Source organism: Molothrus ater, chromosome 5 (assembly GCF_012460135.2).
Source record: "Molothrus ater isolate BHLD 08-10-18 breed brown headed cowbird chromosome 5, BPBGC_Mater_1.1, whole genome shotgun sequence".
NCBI classification, from domain to species: domain Eukaryota; kingdom Metazoa; phylum Chordata; class Aves; order Passeriformes; family Icteridae; genus Molothrus; species Molothrus ater.
The window spans coordinates 40,852,674-40,872,867 of record NC_050482.2 but is presented as its reverse complement, the minus strand read 5'-3'; the positions used below and the strand labels follow the sequence as shown (position 1 = coordinate 40,872,867).

Sequence of the window (20,194 nt, the reverse complement as noted above, 5' to 3'; positions counted from 1 at the left end):
ATTCTTTCTGACTCTGTGCCTGTGCTAGTAGAGGATGAGAAAAGGAAAAGTTACATAACTCCTTAGGACATGTATCTGAGCCTTTCCCAGCTCAGGGCTACCTGGATGCTGTGGATCCATTTCCTCAGAGCATATCAGTGTCCCAACCAAATTCCATCACCATGCAGCAATGAATGGACAGGTTTTCAGCCTGTAGTATGAGATAACAGGTTTCTCCTAACTTAAAAATTGCTATAAATTACCCAGGAGCACCACGGCTGTTTGTTTTTTCAGCTGATGTGTTCATCCCTAAAGAATATCTAAGAGCTAAAAATAACCCTCAACCACCTCATGTTTCAACTGGTGGAACCAGAGCCAGCAGTCAGAAGCCAAATGCTTTCACTATACACCAAAAGTATTCTTCTCAGTAAAATAAACTCCACATACTTCAGGACTTAATGCACAGAGGCTCAAAAAATCCAACATGAGGACAGCCCACTTTGGTAAATAATCACATTTTGGAAAAAAAGCAGGATAAATTTCATGATGGGCAAAGGTGTTGTTGATCTTCACAGGCATTTTGTGTAAGCAGAGGAGTTACAAACATCACTGGGTGTAGAGGGATCTAGACTTGAATTTTCTCAGGGGATGGAGCCACTGTCATTTTTGGCCTTTGCTGTCCCACCAGAAGATGGGAGCAATCCCTGCATTCCCAGAGCCTGCTGGAGTAGCAGCTTGTGGCAGCAGTTATTGAACAGGCTTAACTGAGCTTGGAAAATCCACAAATCTCATCAGTTTGAGGTCAGAGGAGCTGATTTGGACAACAGTTATACACAGCCCACTTTAGGAGTTTATCTGGCCTTTTCAAAGGCCCAGCAAATGCAAGGAACATATTTCAATCCCATCAAGTGCAAGGAACAAAAAGAATTCATGCTCATAAACCAGTGTTTGAGGATGTTGTATGTAGGAGCATATATTAGCAATTTAAAGAATCCAAGGTCCCAAATTGCAACTTTACTCCCATTTATCAGTGAATTACTTCCCTGGGAGCTCTACTTTACTTTGGTACAATCTGAGGTTTCAGTTTAATGTTAAAACTGATTGGGGTTTTTTACCTAAAAGTCAAGTTGTGCTTTGTTTGATCTCCACTTCTCTAAAAGTAGGAAAATATTTTATGAAAACTCCATCCTAAAAATTTTGAGGCAGAGTTCACATTATGAATTTTAGGGTCAAATGACCTTGTCTTTACCAGTTGCTTTGCTATTGTTATCTGCAAAAAAATTACAGATCCAGTCAGATTACTCTCAACAGCTTCAAATGAGAGGACTGTGGGAAACATCCCCTTTTCTTGTGGCTTATCACTACCAGAAGCCACACAACCATGGTCATATAGGTAGAGATAGGGGGTATGTTTTGGGCATTTAGTAAGAATTATCCCTGTGTGATCTGGCACTCACTTGTCAGCTGTCTAGGAGGGGAATCCCCTGCTGTGCATGAAGCTTGAGCTTACATTTGGCAATTTCTTCAGAGCAGGGCTGATGCATCAGTATAAAGAATTAGAGGAGATATTTGTGACATCTGAACTGCACAATGGTTGATTGTTACAGGTTTCACACTGGTGATATGTCCTTTGATATCTCTCATGGAAGATCAGCTGATGGTTTTGGAACAGCTTGGTATCTCTGCAGCTTTGTTAAATGCCTCAAGCAGCAAGGTGTGTGGTCAATGTGCTGGTGTCTCTGCTCTGTGTAGTTACTTGTGAATATGGAATGGATGAGGCAGATTTATCAGCTAAGGCTGTTCTAGCAACAGTATCTGGCCAGGAGGGTCCTGTGATATGGGAAAGGTGGTTAAGTGTCTTGTGTTCATGTTTTAGTGACAACAACACATGGGAACCAACACATGTGTGGAATAAATAGATTTCTTGGGGCTGCTTAGAGGGTGTGAAGTGCCTTTGGCTGATGTGGGTTGTAGATTTTTACTCAGTTTCTAGACTTGGAGTAGGTGATTTTTGTCTGCTTTTACCATGTTGAGCAGTGCAGTCTTTTACATATAATTATTTATCTCTTACTCTAGGGTGGTGAGCTGTTTGATCCAGAGGCCCAGAAGCAACTCATTTCCCAGTCTCTTACTAGACAGTTGCTTTTTAACAGTTATTTTCCTGACTAGCAGGAGGCTGTGATCATTAACTTGCACGTGACACTGGATTTGATAACTCTCTGGCTTGATGCAATGTGCCAAACTTGAAGCCTGCTTTGATGCAGAGAGCTCTGAAAACTCAGTAATAAAAAGTACTGTAGTGTGCAAGGAATTATTTACACTTTTAGTTTCACAGGGATGTTTGGTACATCACTGTTTATTGGGGAAATATTGATACCACACAACGGAGCAAAGACATATTCAACACTTTGCTTCTTCAAAGTTCCAGTACAGATTTTCTAAGTACTAAAATGACCATTTCATATACAGGGATCTTCTACAAAGGCTTATAGTGGTCAGTGCTGTGGAACACTTTATCAGTCTCTGTTAATGACACCTTATGAGTTGCTCATCACCTCCTAAGAGCCTTAGCACGAAGCACTCCAGTGTGTTGTCCCAGTTTGTCAGCCCCTGCTGTTTTTTTTGAGCAGGAACATGTGAAGTGGGTGTACACAGAAATGCTGAAGAGGAATTCCCAGCTGAAGCTCATTTATGTGACCCCAGAGAAGATTGCAAAGAGCAAAATGTTCATGTCCAAGCTGGAGAAGGCTTACCAGGCTGGGTGCCTGGCTCGCATCGCCGTGGATGAGGTGCACTGCTGCAGTCAGTGGGGCCACGACTTCAGGCCTGGTATGCTGCTCAGAAACCCCTCTGCAGGGCTGCTCAGGCAGCAGTCAGTCAGTCATGAGCTGGGCCTGAAATAAGGCCTCAGAAACCCCTCTGCAGGGCTGCTCAGGCAGAAGTCAGTCTGTCATGAGCCAGCTGCTTCCTTTCTGGGTGAAGTGCATTCTTAATGTTATTCTTCAGCTATGTAAATTTCCACTGATATGAATTACAGACTTTATATCTCTGCACTGTGCAGATGTCTTTGCTGGACACTCAGCACTTTCAGAAAGCATTCTGTAGTTGGGTGTTACTCCAACAATCTCATGGAGAGCTCTCAGACTCAGCTTCTTCACCCTATTAGCCACAAATCTGAATTCATGCATGCACTTGATTTTTTTTTCAAACCAGCAGGAAAGATGTCACTCAATCAGCAGCTGCTGAAGTAGACAAAGCTCAAAGCAATTCCTCAGAAGGCTATCCCTATTTTTGCTGTTTCTGCCCCAAATTCTAACATGAGCAAGCCTATGATACCATTCCAGTGCTTCTTATAAGAGGTCAGTCACTAATAAAGCAGTGAAATAAAGCTTCAGTAACTCTGAACACACTTCAGTCCTGTAAGTACATGGTTTAAGCTTTGCCTGAATGGTGTGAATATATTCACAAATGCTGATCACTATAAAATAGCCTGTCAGTCTTACTAACACCACTGCAATCACACTAATATAAAAACAAGCTCAAAGGCATGAGCATCTTCACCACTGGATTCTGAATTACCTGCACAAATAAACTTTGAACATTTCTTACTGCAAGGAAAATGAAGTCTCTCTTACCTGCTTGAAATTAGTTACAGCTTTTATAATTGGGGAAGCTGTCACTAGAAAAATGTCTTCTGATGGGAATTCTGCAGCCAGCTTGTAGAGAAACAGAAACCATGATGAGAGTCATCTTCAGACTTGAACACAATAAAACTACTGGTGACAAGCAGTATGTCTTAATACATGACTTTGGTTTTGTAGAGACACTACTTGAGGATAACAGAAGGATAAGGACTGAAGAGAATTTGGAGACACAACATTTATTTCAATCACACATATATATACCTTCAAGAACTGCAGCCACAGTGTAAAGGACTATTGTCACAATATTCCAAAGGCTACCTGATGGATCAGACTGTGATCATGGGATCTCTGGACACACCCACTTGGTGGATGCACATTTTTTTACTGCACTGCAGTGCCTAATTGCTTACAGGTTTCATTTGCACAGAGGAAATGCTGATTTCTCCTGGATATTTTATATCCTATTTAGTAAACTGATCATGTTCAGGGTGCTATTAAGCAATGCAAGACTTATAAAGCCCCAAGCCAATGAGAAGAACTCCCATTTTCAATGTGCCTTGCTCAGCAAGGTGACACAGACCAAGACAAGTGGTGCTGTTGGGGGGAAGGGATGCCAAGTAGAGGGACCCTGACATCACCAGAAAACACTGTCTCCAAAACACAGTCTGTGCGCTGCTCTGCAGCCCTAACAGCCAAAACAGTCCTCATCAAACTACTACCCATGTCATTTCATTCTACAGGTGCAAAATTACATCCAGTTACTGTTACTTTAAAACCATCAAAATCCTTGAGACCGAGAAACAGATTAATTTATTTTTAGAGCTTGGGCTCGCAGAGAGCTGGATGAGGTACACAGCTCTAAAACAAGGAGCTTATAAAAACTGAGCAGGACTAACAAAAAGGAGCACATCCCAGTAGCCTCCAGCTGGGCTGCAGCACAGTCTTTTAGAATAATTCCTGCAGGGATCCTGAATTCCTGACCTCTGGGCCAGGGCACAGAGAGCCAGCCCTCTGCCAGCCCTCTGCAGTTATGAGTAACTCACTCTCTTTTCAAAGCGTTTCATAAACTGCTTCAAAATAACCTTATCAGCTCTGAACCTCTGGAAACGGACTTGTACACAGATAAACATACTTATATTGCAGCACTGCTGCCCTGGGGCTGAGCTTGGTTCGTGTTTTCTCCTGGGACAGCCAAAAAAATTATTAAAATTATTTTTAAGAAAGAGGGGTTAGGGGTGTGTAGGTCAGAGTACGGAACTACCGTACACACGCGAAAATTTGTGCAATTACAGAGCAGATCTGTTTCCATGGCCGTGCCCTGCGGGGGTTTATTTCTCTAAATCAGCGCCAGCCGCTCTCACCGGGCAAGCGGCAGCTCCGGGCCGCCAAGGGCCGGGCACACCGGGGCTCCCCAGGCTGGGGGAGCTTCCCACATCCCTGCGGACAATTCCTGCCTGGCGGGGAGCGGCGGGGAGCGGCGGGGAGCGGCGCGGGCGGCGCGGGCAGCACCGGCGGCGGCGGCGGCCACGCCTTCCGGAAGCACGCACTCCGCCGCATGAGGCCAGCCGCCCACCCATTGGTCGCGCCGGCCGCCAATCAGCAGCCGCTTTGTACGGCCGCGCGGGAGCGCCGCCCCGCCCACGGCCCGCGACCGGCGCTGATTGGCGGAGCGGCGGCGCTCGCGCCGGGCCCCGCGCGCCAGTGGCTGAGGGCGGGCGGCGGAAGGGGCGGGGCCCGGCGCGCGCGGCGCAGGTGGGAGCGGGCCGCGGGGCGGGAGCCGAGTGGGGTGAGGGGTCAGGGATGAGGGATAAAAGGTAAGGGATGCGGGAGTGCGGCCGGCACTAGCCCTCGGGGCAGCTGTGGGAGCTGTCGGCTAGACCCACGGCTGAGCCCATTGCACGGGAGGACACGGCTGCGCGGCGCTGCTCCTGCTCGCCTTGGCGGCCTTACTTCCTTCCTCCATCCATCTATCCATCCGGCCTGCCCCGTCCTGCACCTGCTGAACGGGGCCTTCCCTGCCTGCCTGCCCGTCCGTCTGGCTGTCCTGCCCCGTCCCGCAGCCCCACCGAGCAGGTGCTTCAGGCCTGGCAAGCGCCGTGCCCGCGGCTGGCGTGAGGGTGAGGGATGCAGGGAATATTGCACTGTATACGCTCGCTAGATGTATTTGTATAATGTTCACACTGTACGCCTCTGAATATTCCCACAGGAATATTCAGGAGCAGGTTGCCCAGGAGGTGGTGGAGTCGCCGCCCCTGGAGGTGACTAAGAGGCGTCTGGGTCTGGCCTTGGCCCTGGGTGATGCGGAAGTGTTTTATGCACACATCATTATTAATATCTATTCCCCCTTCCATTTATAGGAGTGGGAAGATCCTGTTGTGGTGGAATTAGCTGGTAGTGAGGAATCTTTTCCCCCCCAGTATTTATTGTAATGTTGAGTTTATTCCTTTTCATCTTTCATTGGACTTTGCTTCCATCTATGTAATAAATAGCTCAGGATGCAATAACAGAAAATATCAATTTCTTGAGTTTGGTATTATTAAGGTACAATGTGACAAAAACTGTTGTTCAAATAATGACCCAATAAATTCAATTCTGTGTTCCTTTCACTGATGATTATTCAAAATTGATTCCCCTTCTCTAAACCAAACAGCACTTTTACTTCCTCCTAACAGATCCTCTAGGTGTTATGGTGGCTGCCTTTCTAAGGGGCACAATATTGTGTCCAGACTTTTCTGTAAAATAAGCTTTGAAGAGATCAAAAATGGCAATGAGCACTTGGATGAGTGTGTGGTCTGCCTTAGAGGATTCCTCTTGCAGGAAATGTATTACTTGGTTAAACTTCACTTGGATTCATTTAGAAGCCTGGTGAGCTGTGGCCTTGGGAATTAGTTGTGCGTTTGTGTTTATCCATTTTGCAGGAGGGAAAAAGCAGTTGTCATCTAGTGAGCAAATTAAATTCACCAGTGCTTAAACTGTTACATCAACAGCTCTGGTAATGAAGAGTCCCCTGCAGAAAATTTGTTCTAAGTTGAGAAGGTTTACTTATAATGTATATTTTAAAATGTATTTATTTCATTTTCTTTTCAGTGACAGTTGCTTGGTTAAATAAGATCTCCTAAAGATAACATTCTTGAATCTCCAAAGATGACAGCTGTTGCAGGTAATCCATGATTTATAGTCCCTATGTTCATTTTGCTGCCTCTTAGCTAACAAGATACAATCACCTGATGTTTTTTACATTAATTTAATGTATGCATAAAAGAGCTTGTGGGATCTCTGCTACTATACTTAAGATTTGAAGAAAAAATTCTTTTACTGGATAGCTTTTTATATCTTAGGTGAAACTAAACCAAAATGTCCCATCCCTGGAAGTGTTCAAGGCATGGTTGGATGGGGATCTGAGCAACCTGGTCCAGTGGCAGGGGAGTTGGCATGAGATGAGCTTTAAGGTCCCTTCCAACCCAAGCTATTGTAGGATGAAAATCAAGTTTGTCAATGAAATTACTTGGTTTTCAATATTTTTAAAATGTGCTTCATATTTTAAGATACTCTTAACTGTTTTCTGCTGAGTAGCAGTGGGCATTTAGGAAGTCACTTGTCACCATTTTGTGCTATTTGAAATGAAGATATTTTTTCCATATCACGCATTTTTGTTTCCATAACCATACTACCATATCTGCTCTGGATGGGCCAAAATCTCTTGAGTTTTCTGGGTGTGGGGGAGGAAGTAATTCTTTCTGATGCTTTTCTGACCTGGCTCTGGAGTACATGCTTGGCATGCAGGTGTATGTGTTAATTATTCTTTTAGGCTCCAGGGACTGGATTCTAGAACACAATCTGCAATTCACACACATGCATATTGGGATGGAAAGAGGCAATTCCTGCCAAAGAGTCACTTGTGTGACCCAAGCTTTTGGGGAGCATTTGCTTCACTTCTTTCTTGTGTGAAGGATGGATAAAACATTTTCCCTCTACACCCAAACCCTATTGCTCAGCACATCCTCTTGTTCTGTGGAGGAGGGAGATCTTGGTGCATGAACATGGCTTGTTGCTAATGGCCCTGTCTACAACTCCAGAGGAGTTTAATTTGCTGGGGTTAATGTTGGTTCTCACATGTAAATAAAGCCTTTCTTAACAGCTTGATCAATGGCTGGAGTACAAATAACACAATTAAAAGTGGCATCAGCACATGGCTGTGGTGTCTATTGTGCCTTCTCCTTGTCTCTCCCTGCAGTGCTAGAGGAGGTGCTGGTGTCCATTGAGAATGAGCTGCAAGCAGTGGAGATGCAGATACAGGAGCTCGTGGATAAGCAGCAGGAGCTCCTGCAAAAGAAGATGAGAGTAAAGAATCTGATAAAACAGTCCTCAGGAGACTTGGAGGCAGGTGGAAGTAAAGACACTGAAACCTCAGCAGAGGAATGGAACAAAAAAGGTTTGCAGAGTCAAAGTCTAATATTTTAACAGAAAGGTGAACTAATCCAGTAGGGGAAAATGCACTTATACAGAATTTTGTTTGGATAATGATGTTGTCCTATTTAATTTTAATCAGCTGGCTGACATGCCAGGGTAATGGGGTAATGTTTGTACTTGTCTCACTGGACATTCCTAAACACTAATCAAGTTGTTCTGGGCAGAATTATATGTTCTGTCAGAATGGCCTGTTATAACTGCTTTAGTTCTTTGCTTGTTTTAAAGTCACAATTTGATCTGATTTGCTCTTAGAATCCCAGAGTAAATTCTTATTGCAATACTTGTATGCTAAATGCTTATACTGCAATACTTCTCCTTGTTTCTGTTCTAAAACAAATTGCTTTGGAATTTTTCAGGGTTTGATAAGGACAAATTTGGACTTAGAATTGGTTTATGCTGGTTTTGTGTTTCCTCTTGCTTGAGTGGGTAGGACATTGGTAGTGTTTGTGATGGGTTATGTAGCCTCACTGTCTTACCAAATTAATGCAAATTAGATAGGTGCTGACTGCCAAAAATAACCTAGAATACATTATTATTGTAGAATTAGTGCAAGTGGCAAGTGCCTCGTGGTGTTGGGAGGGCTGCTGTGTTCCAAGTTAGACATTAACTGAAGTCCTGAATAGTTGTTGCTTCTTGGCCAAGTTATGCCTTGCCACATATGACTTAGATATTTTGATTTTCTTTTTTCTCCTTTTTAATTTAATTTTCAATTTGTAAATGCCTATATCTATCATATATATAAGCTTTTTTTGGCTTTTTAAAAAACGAAATTAATCTTGTAGTTGAATCCATATTTATCTGTATTTGAGAAGTATTATGCATATGTAAGAATAGTAAGAATATTGATACTTTATCATTGCAAATTATGCTATTGAACAAATCATTTGGTTTGTGTAGTTCTATGCTTGATTCTCACCTCCTGTGCTTTGAAAATTAATGTCTTTGCAGTCAGATGCTGTGTGTGTATTAAGAGCAGCAACTAAATTTGTTCCCAGTTTAAAGCTCGTGGAGGCCAGTGGGAGACTTCTCTTGGCTTCACAGAGCCTTGGATTTTAACCGTGCTCTTTGTAAATTTCTCTGCAATGTCACCTCAAGTCCCAGAATTAATTCTTGCCTTGCACGTGGTGTAACGTGGAGCTCTCACAGTTCTTCTGCATTTTAGTTTTAATAGTACCAAAATTATGTATCAGGAAGCATAATTTAAGTTTTTACAGGATTACATCTTTTTAAAATGCAGTCTTTAGGTCTTTATTGAAGAAAAGAAAAACCTATTATAAGCATGTTGGAGTGGTGATTTTGGGGAAGATTAAACAACTTTTCCCCCTCTTTATTTTTTTAATAAATGCTTATTATGGATGGAATATATGGAAAATTGTATCCCTCCTTCTTTATGCTATTTGTAATTGCTGCATTTGTATGAGGGAAGCATTTGAGTAACTACTGTAAGGCTCAGTGTCTGGTTTTATTTATTTTCAGGGTGGGATTCTAATTTCTAGTTATTTTGGACTAATAAGTTAATATGCTCATTAGCACTCTGAAGTTCATCTGTTTTCAGTTTTTCACATTAGTTCACATCCATGTCCAATGAGAGCTTTTGCCTGGAGGTGAATTGTGTTTACAATTTGAGTTTTCAAAGGTCCACCTTAGAATATGGTGTATACAGACTCAGGTTGTGTGGAGCTTTTTCTGTGCCATTTTGAATCCTTAAAAACTTCCCAGATCTAAAATTGTGTCACTGCTAGATTCAGTTATTCAATACATAAATTACCCCTTCTTCTTATATTTTAATTTGCTTATGAAATGTGTTTGTTGAGGTTTTTTTTTTTTTCCCTTAACAGATTTTCCATGGTATGAGAAGATAAAAACTGCACTGCAGAGCAAATTTAAACTCCAGAAGTTTAGATCACTGCAGCTTGAAACAGTAAATGCTGCAATGGCAGGGAAGGATATATTTCTTGTCATGCCCACAGGTGGTGGGAAGAGCCTTTGTTACCAGTTACCAGCTGTCTGTTCTGATGGTATGTAAGGAAAAAAAAGGACATGATATAAAGAAATAGACTTATTTTCTCCCTTTTATAGTTATTTGGAGAATGAACATTATTTGGTGTGGGTTTTGTTTGATCGATTTGGTTTTGTTTGGTTGGCTTTATTTTTAATAACTCATCCAGTTGCATTGGAAGTTGACTTATTTACAAAGGCCAAATTTACCACTCCCTGTCACTGCTCAGTTCTGTGGCAAATCAGCACCACATGACACAGATATCCAGCTTTTGTTTTGTATATTTTCATACTCTTACCTGTTAGAGCTCAGTTGTGTTTGTGGTCTAGACCCTAAGAGGAGGTGTGTGTTGTGGGCATTTAGTAAGAATTATCCCTGTGTGATCTGGCACTCACTTGTCAGCTGTCTAGGAGGGAATCCCCTGCTGTGCATGAAGCTTGAGCTTACATTTGGCAATTTCTTCAGAGCAGGGCTGATGCATCAGTATAAAGAATTAGAGGAGATATTTGTGACATCTGAACTGCACAATGGTTGATTGTTACAGGTTTCACACTGGTGATATGTCCTTTGATATCTCTCATGGAAGATCAGCTGATGGTTTTGGAACAGCTTGGTATCTCTGCAGCTTTGTTAAATGCCTCAAGCAGCAAGGTGTGTGGTCAATGTGCTGGTGTCTCCGCTCTGTGTAGTTACTTGTGAATATGGAATGGATGAGGCAGATTTATCAGCTAAGGCTGTTCTAGCAACAGTATCTGGCCAGGAGGGTGCTGTGATGTGGGAAAGGTGGTTAAGTGTCTTGTGTTCATGTTTTAGTGACAACAACACATGGGAACCAACACATGTGTGGAATAAATAGATTTCTTGGGGCTGCTTAGAGGGTGTGAAGTGCCTTTGGCTGATATGGGTTGTAGATTTTTACTCAGTTTCTAGACTTGGAGTAGGTGATTTTTGTCTGCTTTTACCATGTTGAGCAGTGCAGTCTTTTACATATAATTATTTATCTCTTACTCTAGGGTGGTGAGCTGTTTGATCCAGAGGCCCAGAAGCAACTCATTTCCCAGTCTCTTACTAGACAGTTGCTTTTTCAGCAGTTATTTTCCTGACTAGCAGGAGGCTGTGATCATTAACTTGCACGTGACACTGGATTTGATAACTCTCTGGCTTGATGCAATGTGCCAAACTTGAAGCCTGCTTTGATGCAGAGAGCTCTGAAAACTCAGTAATAAAAAGTACTGTAGTGTACAAGGAATTATTTACACTTTTAGTTTCACAGGGATGTTTGGTACATCACAGTTTATTGGGGAAATATTGATACCACCTAATGGAGCAAAGATATATTCAACACTTTGCTTCTTCAAAGTTCCGGTACAGATTTTCTAAGTACTAAAATGACCATTTCATATACAGGGATCTTCTACAAAGGCTTATAGTGGTCAGTGCTGTGGAACACTTTATCAGTCTCTGTTAATGACACCTTATGAGTTGCTCATCACCTCCTAAGAGCCTTAGCACAAAGCACTCCAGTGTGTTGTCCCAGTTTGTCAGCCCCTGCTGTGTGTTTTTTTTGAGCAGGAACACGTGAAGTGGGTGCACACAGAAATGCTGAAGAGGAATTCCCAGCTGAAGCTCATTTATGTGACCCCAGAGAAGATTGCAAAGAGCAAAATGTTCATGTCCAAGCTGGAGAAGGCTTACCAGGCTGGGTGCCTGGCTCGCATCGCCGTGGATGAGGTGCACTGCTGCAGTCAGTGGGGCCACGACTTCAGGCCTGGTATGCTGCTCAGAAACCCCTCTGAGGGCTGCTCAGGCAGCAGTCAGTCAGTCATGAGCTGGGCCTGAAATAAGGCCTCAGAAACCCCTCTGCAGGGCTGCTCAGGCAGCAGTCAGTCAGTCAGTCATGAGCTGGGCCTGAAATAAGGCCTCAGAAATCCCTCTGCAGGGCTGCTCAGGCAGCAGTCTGTCAGTCATGAGCCAGCTGCTTCCTTTCTGGGTGAAGTGCATTCTTAATGTATGACACACACCTGTGTTAGCTCAAGGACTTTAATTTACAAATCATGCAGGCGCTAAGGTCATGCAAATGATGATTTCAACATAGATTTTGCTGTCAGTATTCTGCTTACTTTAATTGGAGCTTTATAAAATCAAACCTTTTTTATGGCCTCTTTAATATGGATGATATTTACCTTTAATCTGCTATCAGAAAGTGTCATTCTGTACACCACTCCCTGGCCCTTCTGATGAAAGAGGTACAGCATTTTGTAAATTATGAGATATATTTTAATCACCTCTAAAGCAATTGGAAGCAAATTCCCTTCGCTTACAGGAAAAGAAAGTTCGCTTCACTCTTTTTCCGGTCTTGGAGACTGCAGAATAATGTTGATTGCTGTTTCTTTGTCTTTGAAAGAAAACCTAATTTGAATTTAACCCCAATGTTAAATGTAAAGTCACTCTTGGCAGTTTTGCTTAGAACTGGTGCCTGAGCCAAGAGCAGGCTGGTTCAACAGGCAGTGTGGAATTTGGATGTGTACCTCTGGCTGCACTTCCATTCAAAGGCAGCAGGTGATTGTCAGTACTGAACCTTTAAAAGTTTTTTTACAGCCTGGTCTATGTATCCAAATTCCACATTGCTTGTTTATTAGAAAAGCTCTGTTTACTCAAAAGCTCTTTGTAACAACAGACCTGCAAAATAACTTGAATGTTGGTTAATACAATGCCATACATATTTTTCTAACTTTTGAAGAATTTCTACTTCCATTCATTTTTGCCTTCTGAATTGTGGCTGATAATTGCAGCCTTTCAGTACCTGGAGGGAGCCTAAAAGGAAACTGGGGAGAGACTTTTACAAGAGCTTGGAGTGACAGGCCAAGAGGGAATGGCTTCAAACTGAGGGTGGGATGAGTTTGGTTTTAGGAAGAACTGTGAGGGTGGTGAGCCACTGGCACAGGCTGCCCAGAGAAGTTATGCATGCCTCATCCCTGGAGGTGTCCAAGGCCAGGTTGGATGAGGCTCTGAGCACCCTGGGATAGTGGAAGATCTCCTTCTCATGGCAGGGGATTGGAACAAGATGGCCTTTGAGATGTCTTCCAACCCAAATGATTCTGTGATAGAGTCTTTAAAACTCAAGTAGAAGACATCTCTTTTGCTAAGTGTAGCTGCTTGTTACTTCTGTTGGATGTATAAATTAGTTCTGTAGTAGTAGCAGTGATAACATTTATTGCAGTATTACCCCATTAAATACTGTCTACAAGAACGCCTTTTTTAAGTTTGCCTTTGTGGTAGGAGAAACCTTTTTCTTTTCCATTTTTCTTTTCTTGCTTAGACTACAAGTCTCTTGGTATCCTGAAAAGACAGTTTCCCAATACTCCCTTAATTGGATTGACAGCAACAGCTACCAATCATGTTTTAAAGGATGCTCAGAGCATTTTGCACGTTCAGAAGTGCATTACCTTTACTGCTTCCTTCAACAGGCCCAACCTTTACTATGAGGTAGGTCTTGCTTCCTGGTTTGTGCTGTTGTGCTGTCTGCTGCAGGGAGAGGGGCAGGCAGCAGGCTCAGACTGCTTCAACCTGTTGGAAAAAAATTCTTATGAATTATTCTGTTGTGCTGTATTTTCACTTTGGCCACAGGTTTGTTTATTCTTCTTGGTGGGGAAAGCTTGCGGCTTTGTCTTGGGTTTATTTTTCAATGGACTTTTTGAGCTGTAATCTGACTGTTCATAAAAAGAATATGGTAATTCTTTTTAAATGGCAGAATAGTTGTGTTTATTATACTGGAAAAAGTAAAACAAAGCTGTTTGGCAGACTGTTTGCCCACTTGAACTCTGACGTGTGCTTAATGTGTTTTTGAGGTTCGGCATAAGCCTTCAAATAACGAAGATTTCATTGAGGACATAGTTAAGACTATTAATGGAAGATACAAAGGACTGTCAGGTAAAAAGTGTCTCAAAAGACACTTATTATCTTCTTAATCTTCATCATTGCAAGGATGTTGGGATATTTTCAAATGATCTTGAAGCATGAAGAGGAATTCTGCCTTCATCATACATTAAACATCCAGCATTAGAATAAATAGTATTTAGTAAGAACCATACCTTGAATAATTTCTCTCTTCCTTCATTACTGTTCAAATATCTTTACAATTTACTTGTATCTTCTGAAGTATTGAACTGGAATGTTGATGTCTATAAAACAAAGGTTACATAGGTAATCATAGGAAGGTTTAAGATTGTAAATGCAAGGCTTAGAAAAGGTGATCTCTATGTTCATAAATCACCCATTGTTTGCTATCCATGGGTCAGGATACTTGCAATCTTTAATGTGTTTTTTCATATTTGATCAGAAGAGTCATCTGTTACTCAGTGCTCAGAATGGGCATTATGGGGTGAATTGCAGATAAAAGCAGAACTGTAAAAGTTGAACTTGTGCAGTCAGTAAACTCTGTAGTGGAAATAAAGAGGAGAGATATCTTGCCAAGGCAGCAGAACCCAGGTTCTGGAGCAGCAGTCTGTCCCTGTCTCTGCTTGGAGCTCTGTGGCTGTGAGGAGCAGCTCCTGAGCACAAACTGTGCTAAGATGATACAAAATCACCTGGCTTTGTGTGTAATCCCTGGCTTAGCCCAGCCTGACCAATGACAAAAGGCAGATTTAACTGAACCTCAGGTGAGATGCCATAGATGTCATAAGGCATAGCACCCCTTTAAAAAGCTTTAATAAGCATTGTCCTCCTTGAGCATTTACAGAATGCCTCCATGGTTCTATGGATTGGCACCTGTATTTCCTCTCTAGCCTTCAGGTCCAAGCTGATAACAGAATTTTCCTTCATAAATACCAATACTGTGGACTTAATAGGCACAAAAACTGTATAATGCTTTTAAAATATTTCACAAGCTAATAAAACTTCCACTATTGTTTTTAACTATTGGGGATTGTTTGGCCTTTTTAAGGCATTACAATGAGGCCTCTTTCACTTTTGTGCAGGAATTGTTTACTGCTTTTCTCAGAAGGATTCTGAGCAAGTTACTGTGAGTTTGCAGAAACTGGGAATCAAGGCAGGGACTTACCATGCAAACATGGATGCTAAATATAAAACCAAAGTTCATAAAGGATGGGCAACAAATCAAATCCAGGTTAAGTAAATACTTTACATGGACTTATGTCTTGTTTAAAGAAATTGTGATTTGGTAGCTTGATGATTTCTCAATCCTTTTCTTTTTCACAGGTGGTAGTGGCAACTGTTGCTTTTGGCATGGGAATTGATAAACCTGATGTGAGGTTTGTAATTCATCACTCTATGAGCAAGTCCATGGAAAACTACTACCAAGAGAGTGGACGTGCAGGTATTGCGGGAAGTGGCTTTGGCCAAGTTGCCATTGACATCCATGACACCAGCAAAACTGTCCTTGAGTTTTCCAGGCAGTTGTGCAAAGTCTCTTGCCTTTGAGACACTTTTCAATGAGTGTAATGAAACTGCCTCTGTAAAGAGGCTTTAAATATAAACTGAATTCATGACCAGGCCTCTACTGCAGTGTAACAAAGAATAACTGGCTATCTGGCATCTTTTTAAATACTTGATTTTCTATCAAATCTGTGGCTTAGCAGAATAACATGACACAGATTTGATATACAATTTTTTTTTTTATTTTGTACAGCACCTGAGCTGTGTGATTTGCTCAGATTGCCTCTAGATGATGTTTACTCGTTGTATGCAATACAAGTAGGATGGGGAGTCTGGAGCAGGGAATTTTAAGGATTGATCAATGTTTAGCAGCATTAAATACCTGTTATGGCCAAACTCACTCCCAAAAACGTTTTGCAGTGTTTTGGGATTTTTTGATCTTGTTAATCTCATTACCTTTTTAAAGACAGATATGAGTCTATGTGGAGAAGAGTTTATCAAAGAACTTGAGGGGCAATTGGTTGAGATTGTCATTATCTGTTCATTTTAATGCATTGCAGGTAGAGATGACCAAAAAGCTGACTGCATTTTGTATTATGGGTTTGGAGATATATTCAGAATCAGCTCAATGGTGGTGATGGAAAATGTTGGCCAAGAGAAGCTGTACGATATGGTATCTTATTGCCAAAATATGAGCAAGTAAGTTACTGTGGTGGCTTGGTTGCTTAGTTTTTAAATGGGCTAATTTTTGGGGGGCTTTTTAGGGAGTCTTTGGAAAAAAAAACAAAAGAAAAAACCTGAAACAAAACCAAAATGAACCCATCACCAAACAAAACCACCTATAAAAACAGGAGCAAGCTTGCCAGCTTCAGGATACAATTCTGGAAGTGGTTGTGTTGAGGTGAAGTATCTGTCAACAAACACTGTTTGGATTTCAGATCCCAGTCAGAGGAAATACTGGAGTTCTGTGGTTTTGGCTCTGAGCTACAGTGTTTAATGGCAACATAGGAATCCAGGTGTGTTTGCTGCTTCACCTGCTTCACTGTGATATTTGGAATATTCACGGAAGATGTGTATCCGTGGACAAAACTGCTGCAACCCAGTAAAGCCTTTTGTGGCCTCAGTGTACCATGAGTTCTTACCATTTTTCATTCTCTTGGAACTGCAGATGGTACTCTTGTGCTTCAACCAAACTGTTCCTACACCAGTATTGGCATAGCTGATAGGGAATGCTGGTGTTGCTGCCTCTGTTCTCTGATTTTTCCTCTGATAATTCTTTGTGCTTGTTCTGAGATCTGAACTGTCCCTAGGACTCTTTTGCCATTTCATGCTGCATAAGGCAGGTGTGACAAACCCACCTGGGATCCATAGCCGCCCTCTGCTCTCTGCTCCTCAGGTGTCGCCGGGTGCTCATAGCTCACCACTTTGATGAAGTGTGGGATTCTGCCAACTGCAACAGAATGTGTGATAACTGCTGTAGAGAGAATGGTAGGTAAAGGACAGGGAACATGGGAAAAGGTGATTTAAAGAAATACCTGGTGTAGAAAAACTCTGAACAAATGTTCTGACCTGTGCTTGTATCACTTTTACTTGCAGCATGTGAGAAGCTGGATGTAACAGGGTACTGCAGGGACCTAATAAAGATCCTTGAGCAAGCTGACAGCATGAGTGAGAAACTCACCCCACTGAAATTAATCGATGCCTGGTCTGGGAAAGGTGTGTCCAAATTCAGGGTGCCTGAAGTTACTCCACCCAAGCACCCTCGAGAGGAGCTGGAGAGAATTATTGCTCATTTACTGCTGCAGCAGTATCTGAAGTATGTAAGATAACGATTTTGTTTTCTTTGGTTTGGTTTTTTAACATTTAGTAGTCATCTTTCTTTGCTCTCTTGTTACTTTGGTATAACATGAATGGATACATTCTGTAGTCCTGTTCTCATTTCAGATGCATTTAATGTATTCTTAAAAACCCTTCAAGCATTGCTATATTTCCATTTCTAAAGTCAGAGGAACAATTGAAATGCTGCATCTCGTGCAATTTTAAAAAGCTGGGGGTCTTCTGTATTCAGGTAGAATGTTTAAATCTGCAGCAGGATTACTTTGGAGAAGTCTGCAGTTCATACAGATCTCCTTCACATTCCATGGAAAAGGAGAGCAAATGGGGTTGTGCACACCATGTCTAAGTCAGGAAGGACTGGCTAATGTGGAAAGTGGTACTCAGAAATTTTAAGAAAGCATAGTGGAACTAATACCAGTGCTGCCTCTGTAAGCTGTCTATGTGCTATGTGTTTTATCTTCTCATATAATTTCTATGTTTAAGAATATCTACAAGGATCTAATTCCTTTATTTTGACTTAACTTTCCTTTGCATCTCTTTGTACAGCTTTTTTAATATTATTAATAGGTTGAGCTGATGACTTAGATCTTTTTTGCTAAATCTCATTTTCTTACATGTGTTTTAGGAGATTGACAATTGTGCATCTGAGTGTTTTTGTGCGTGTAAGGTCCACACACTGAATTATGTTAAGTAAATGTTGAGTGTATTGGAGCAGCTCTAAGTCACTGTCTACTTGAATAGATAAAGCAGAATGTAGGCTGCTCTCTGGAACATCCATCAGAAGGGTTAATGTGTCTCTGTCCTTATGGAAAGAGCTGTTGAGGTGGGCAGTGCTGGAGTCACCATTCCTGGGTCTGTTCACACAACATGCAGATGTGGCACCTGAGGACATGGTTTAGTGGCAGTGCTGGCTTGCTGGTTGGACTTTGATTTTGGAGGTCTTTTCTCACCTTAATGATTCTATGATTATTTTTCCCCCTGCATACTCTGGCTTCCATCTCCAACCTTCCCCTGTAACAGTGATTTCATTCATGCAGGGAGGATTTCAGCTTCACAGCCTTTGCCACAATATCCTACCTGAAGGTGGGACCCAAAGCCCGGCTGCTGAAAAACGAGGGACACGTCATCACCATGGAGGTGATAACAAACAGCAAAAGTGTTTCCAAGGTATTTACATCTGTTCTGATTTGCCTTACAGCTATCTTCTCCATTAGAGCTTAATTTAATCATTTGGCATCTGCTCAAAACATGTTTTGTAGTAATGCAGTCATTCTATCCTCCTCAAATTGCATTTTAGTTAGTAGTGTAAACAACACACTTCCCAAATAATGTCAGAAGCAAAAATGCAGAAAAAACTCCAGTCTAGTCTCTATGCTTAACCCAGCACACCCTTTTCATTTCGATAAGTTCCTGGCAATATTTTGACATTATTATTTCTTTTTTAAAGGCATTGAAAACATTGCTTTTATGGTCAGTGAAATGTGAGAATATCAACAATATTCTAATTGTAGGCACTTGCCAGTCTCGTACCACAGAATTTCAAGATTCAACATCCAGAAGTGTTTGAATTGTGATGGAGCACATGTATATGTGCATGTGTGTGTATACATGTATGCATGTACATCATGAATATCTTCTCTCTTGTGTGGGAACATGATAAAAAAAGGAAAGCAATGTTAGAATTTTAATTGAACTCTTAAATCTTTCAGGTCAAACCATCTCAATCTTCAGTTTCAAAAGGAAGCAGAGAAAATGCCCAGGCTGGATCAAAGACTGTCCAAGATTCAGGGGTGAAGAAATCACAGGAACATAAACGGCCCAGCTGTAGTCCTAAATTAAAAGCAAAGAAGCCTAAGCTTCAGGAAGGTGCACATGACCAACCAGTTGTTATTGACTGAGCATCACAGACTACATTTAGGATCTAATCATGGTTACTGCTCCCTGGACAGTGCAATATATTTTTATACTCTATCTGTTGGAGTTCAGTTGTGTTTGTGGTCTGGACTCTAAGAGACGAAGCGGTGCCAAAGGCCGCACCGTGCCCTTCGGCACAGGCACTTGTGCAAGCTGCCCCCTGGCAAGGGCCCGTGAGCGCTCGTTGCTGTCGCCTGGCTCAAGGAGCCTCCCCAGCCCTACTTACAGGGACCTGGGCGGGGCTGCTCCTGGGGTCAAAGGGCGCTGCCAAGGTCCTGACATGTGCCCCGAGTACAGGGCCTGCACGCTGGCAGCATAGGCGTGCCTGACCCTGGCTACGGGTGGGTTATGGTGCCCATGCTGCCGCTAAGCAGCTTCAGGCCATTCTCAGAAAGCAGGGGCAAGGCCGGACACTTTCTCCACCTGTGCATTTTGGGCACCTGCCTGTGGCTGCACAGAGCTCCTCTTTCCCTCCTGGGGAAGTCCAAGCAACACTGCTCTGTTTCTAAAGGGAGGGGGGGCTAAAGCACAAGCACACTTCCTCACTCATACCAACTAAGGGGAAGGCAAGGGGGGCAGGGGAGGGGAGACAGTTCCAGGAGAAGGGAGCAAGTTCTGTGCAGCCAACCTACTCCAGGGAGCCATTCCTAATGCTGAGCGGGAGAGGAAAGCATTAGACCTGCCCATGCACTGAGGGGAGGCTACAGGGGGCTTGATGTGCTGAAGTACTTCAGGCCTGGGACAGGGACATGGGCTGTGACACGCCCCGAGTACAGGGGCTCACACTGGCCAGGGGCCAGCAACAGGCACAAAGCTGCTGGGGATGGGGAAAAGCCCTGCCCTGCTTACAGGGTAGCTGGGCTGGGGGCCAGGAGAGCTCTGTTTCCCCCCTCCGGTGCAGAGACAGGGGCTCTCACCCTCCTTTACAGGGTTGCCTCTCGCTCTGGGCAGCCAAAGG

The 20,194-nt window shown here is 42.6% G+C and overlaps 2 protein-coding genes across 3 annotated transcripts; both read left to right on the top strand.

Annotated features, from left to right (window-relative positions):
• Nucleotides 1–463: 463 nt before the first annotated feature.
• Nucleotides 464–2,882, top strand: LOC118698085 (ATP-dependent DNA helicase Q1-like). Its single transcript, XM_036401164.1, has 3 exons — nt 464–482; nt 1,587–1,693; nt 2,610–2,882. Exons 1-3 carry the CDS (start codon nt 464–466, stop codon nt 2,880–2,882), a joined length of 399 nt encoding a protein of 132 aa, XP_036257057.1.
• Nucleotides 2,883–5,389: 2,507 nt separating this feature from the next.
• On the top strand, nt 5,390–19,293 carry RECQL (RecQ like helicase). Of its 2 annotated transcripts, none has more exons than XM_036401514.2 (15): nt 5,390–5,437; nt 6,711–6,783; nt 7,858–8,055; nt 9,932–10,111; nt 10,637–10,743; nt 11,665–11,863; nt 13,412–13,578; nt 13,941–14,022; nt 15,069–15,217; nt 15,310–15,427; nt 16,047–16,185; nt 16,883–16,974; nt 17,083–17,302; nt 18,360–18,489; nt 19,032–19,293. In XM_036401514.2, the coding sequence occupies exons 2-15, from the start codon at nt 6,768–6,770 to the stop codon at nt 19,218–19,220; spliced, it is 1,986 nt and encodes a 661-aa protein (XP_036257407.1). In that variant the 5' UTR covers nt 5,390–5,437; nt 6,711–6,767; the 3' UTR covers nt 19,221–19,293. The 2 variants fall into 2 exon arrangements, with proteins under 2 accessions (XP_036257407.1, XP_036257406.1); XM_036401513.1 differs by lacking the exon at nt 5,390–5,437 and adding an exon at nt 5,472–5,740.
• The last annotated feature ends 901 nt before the right edge of the window (nt 19,294–20,194 follow it).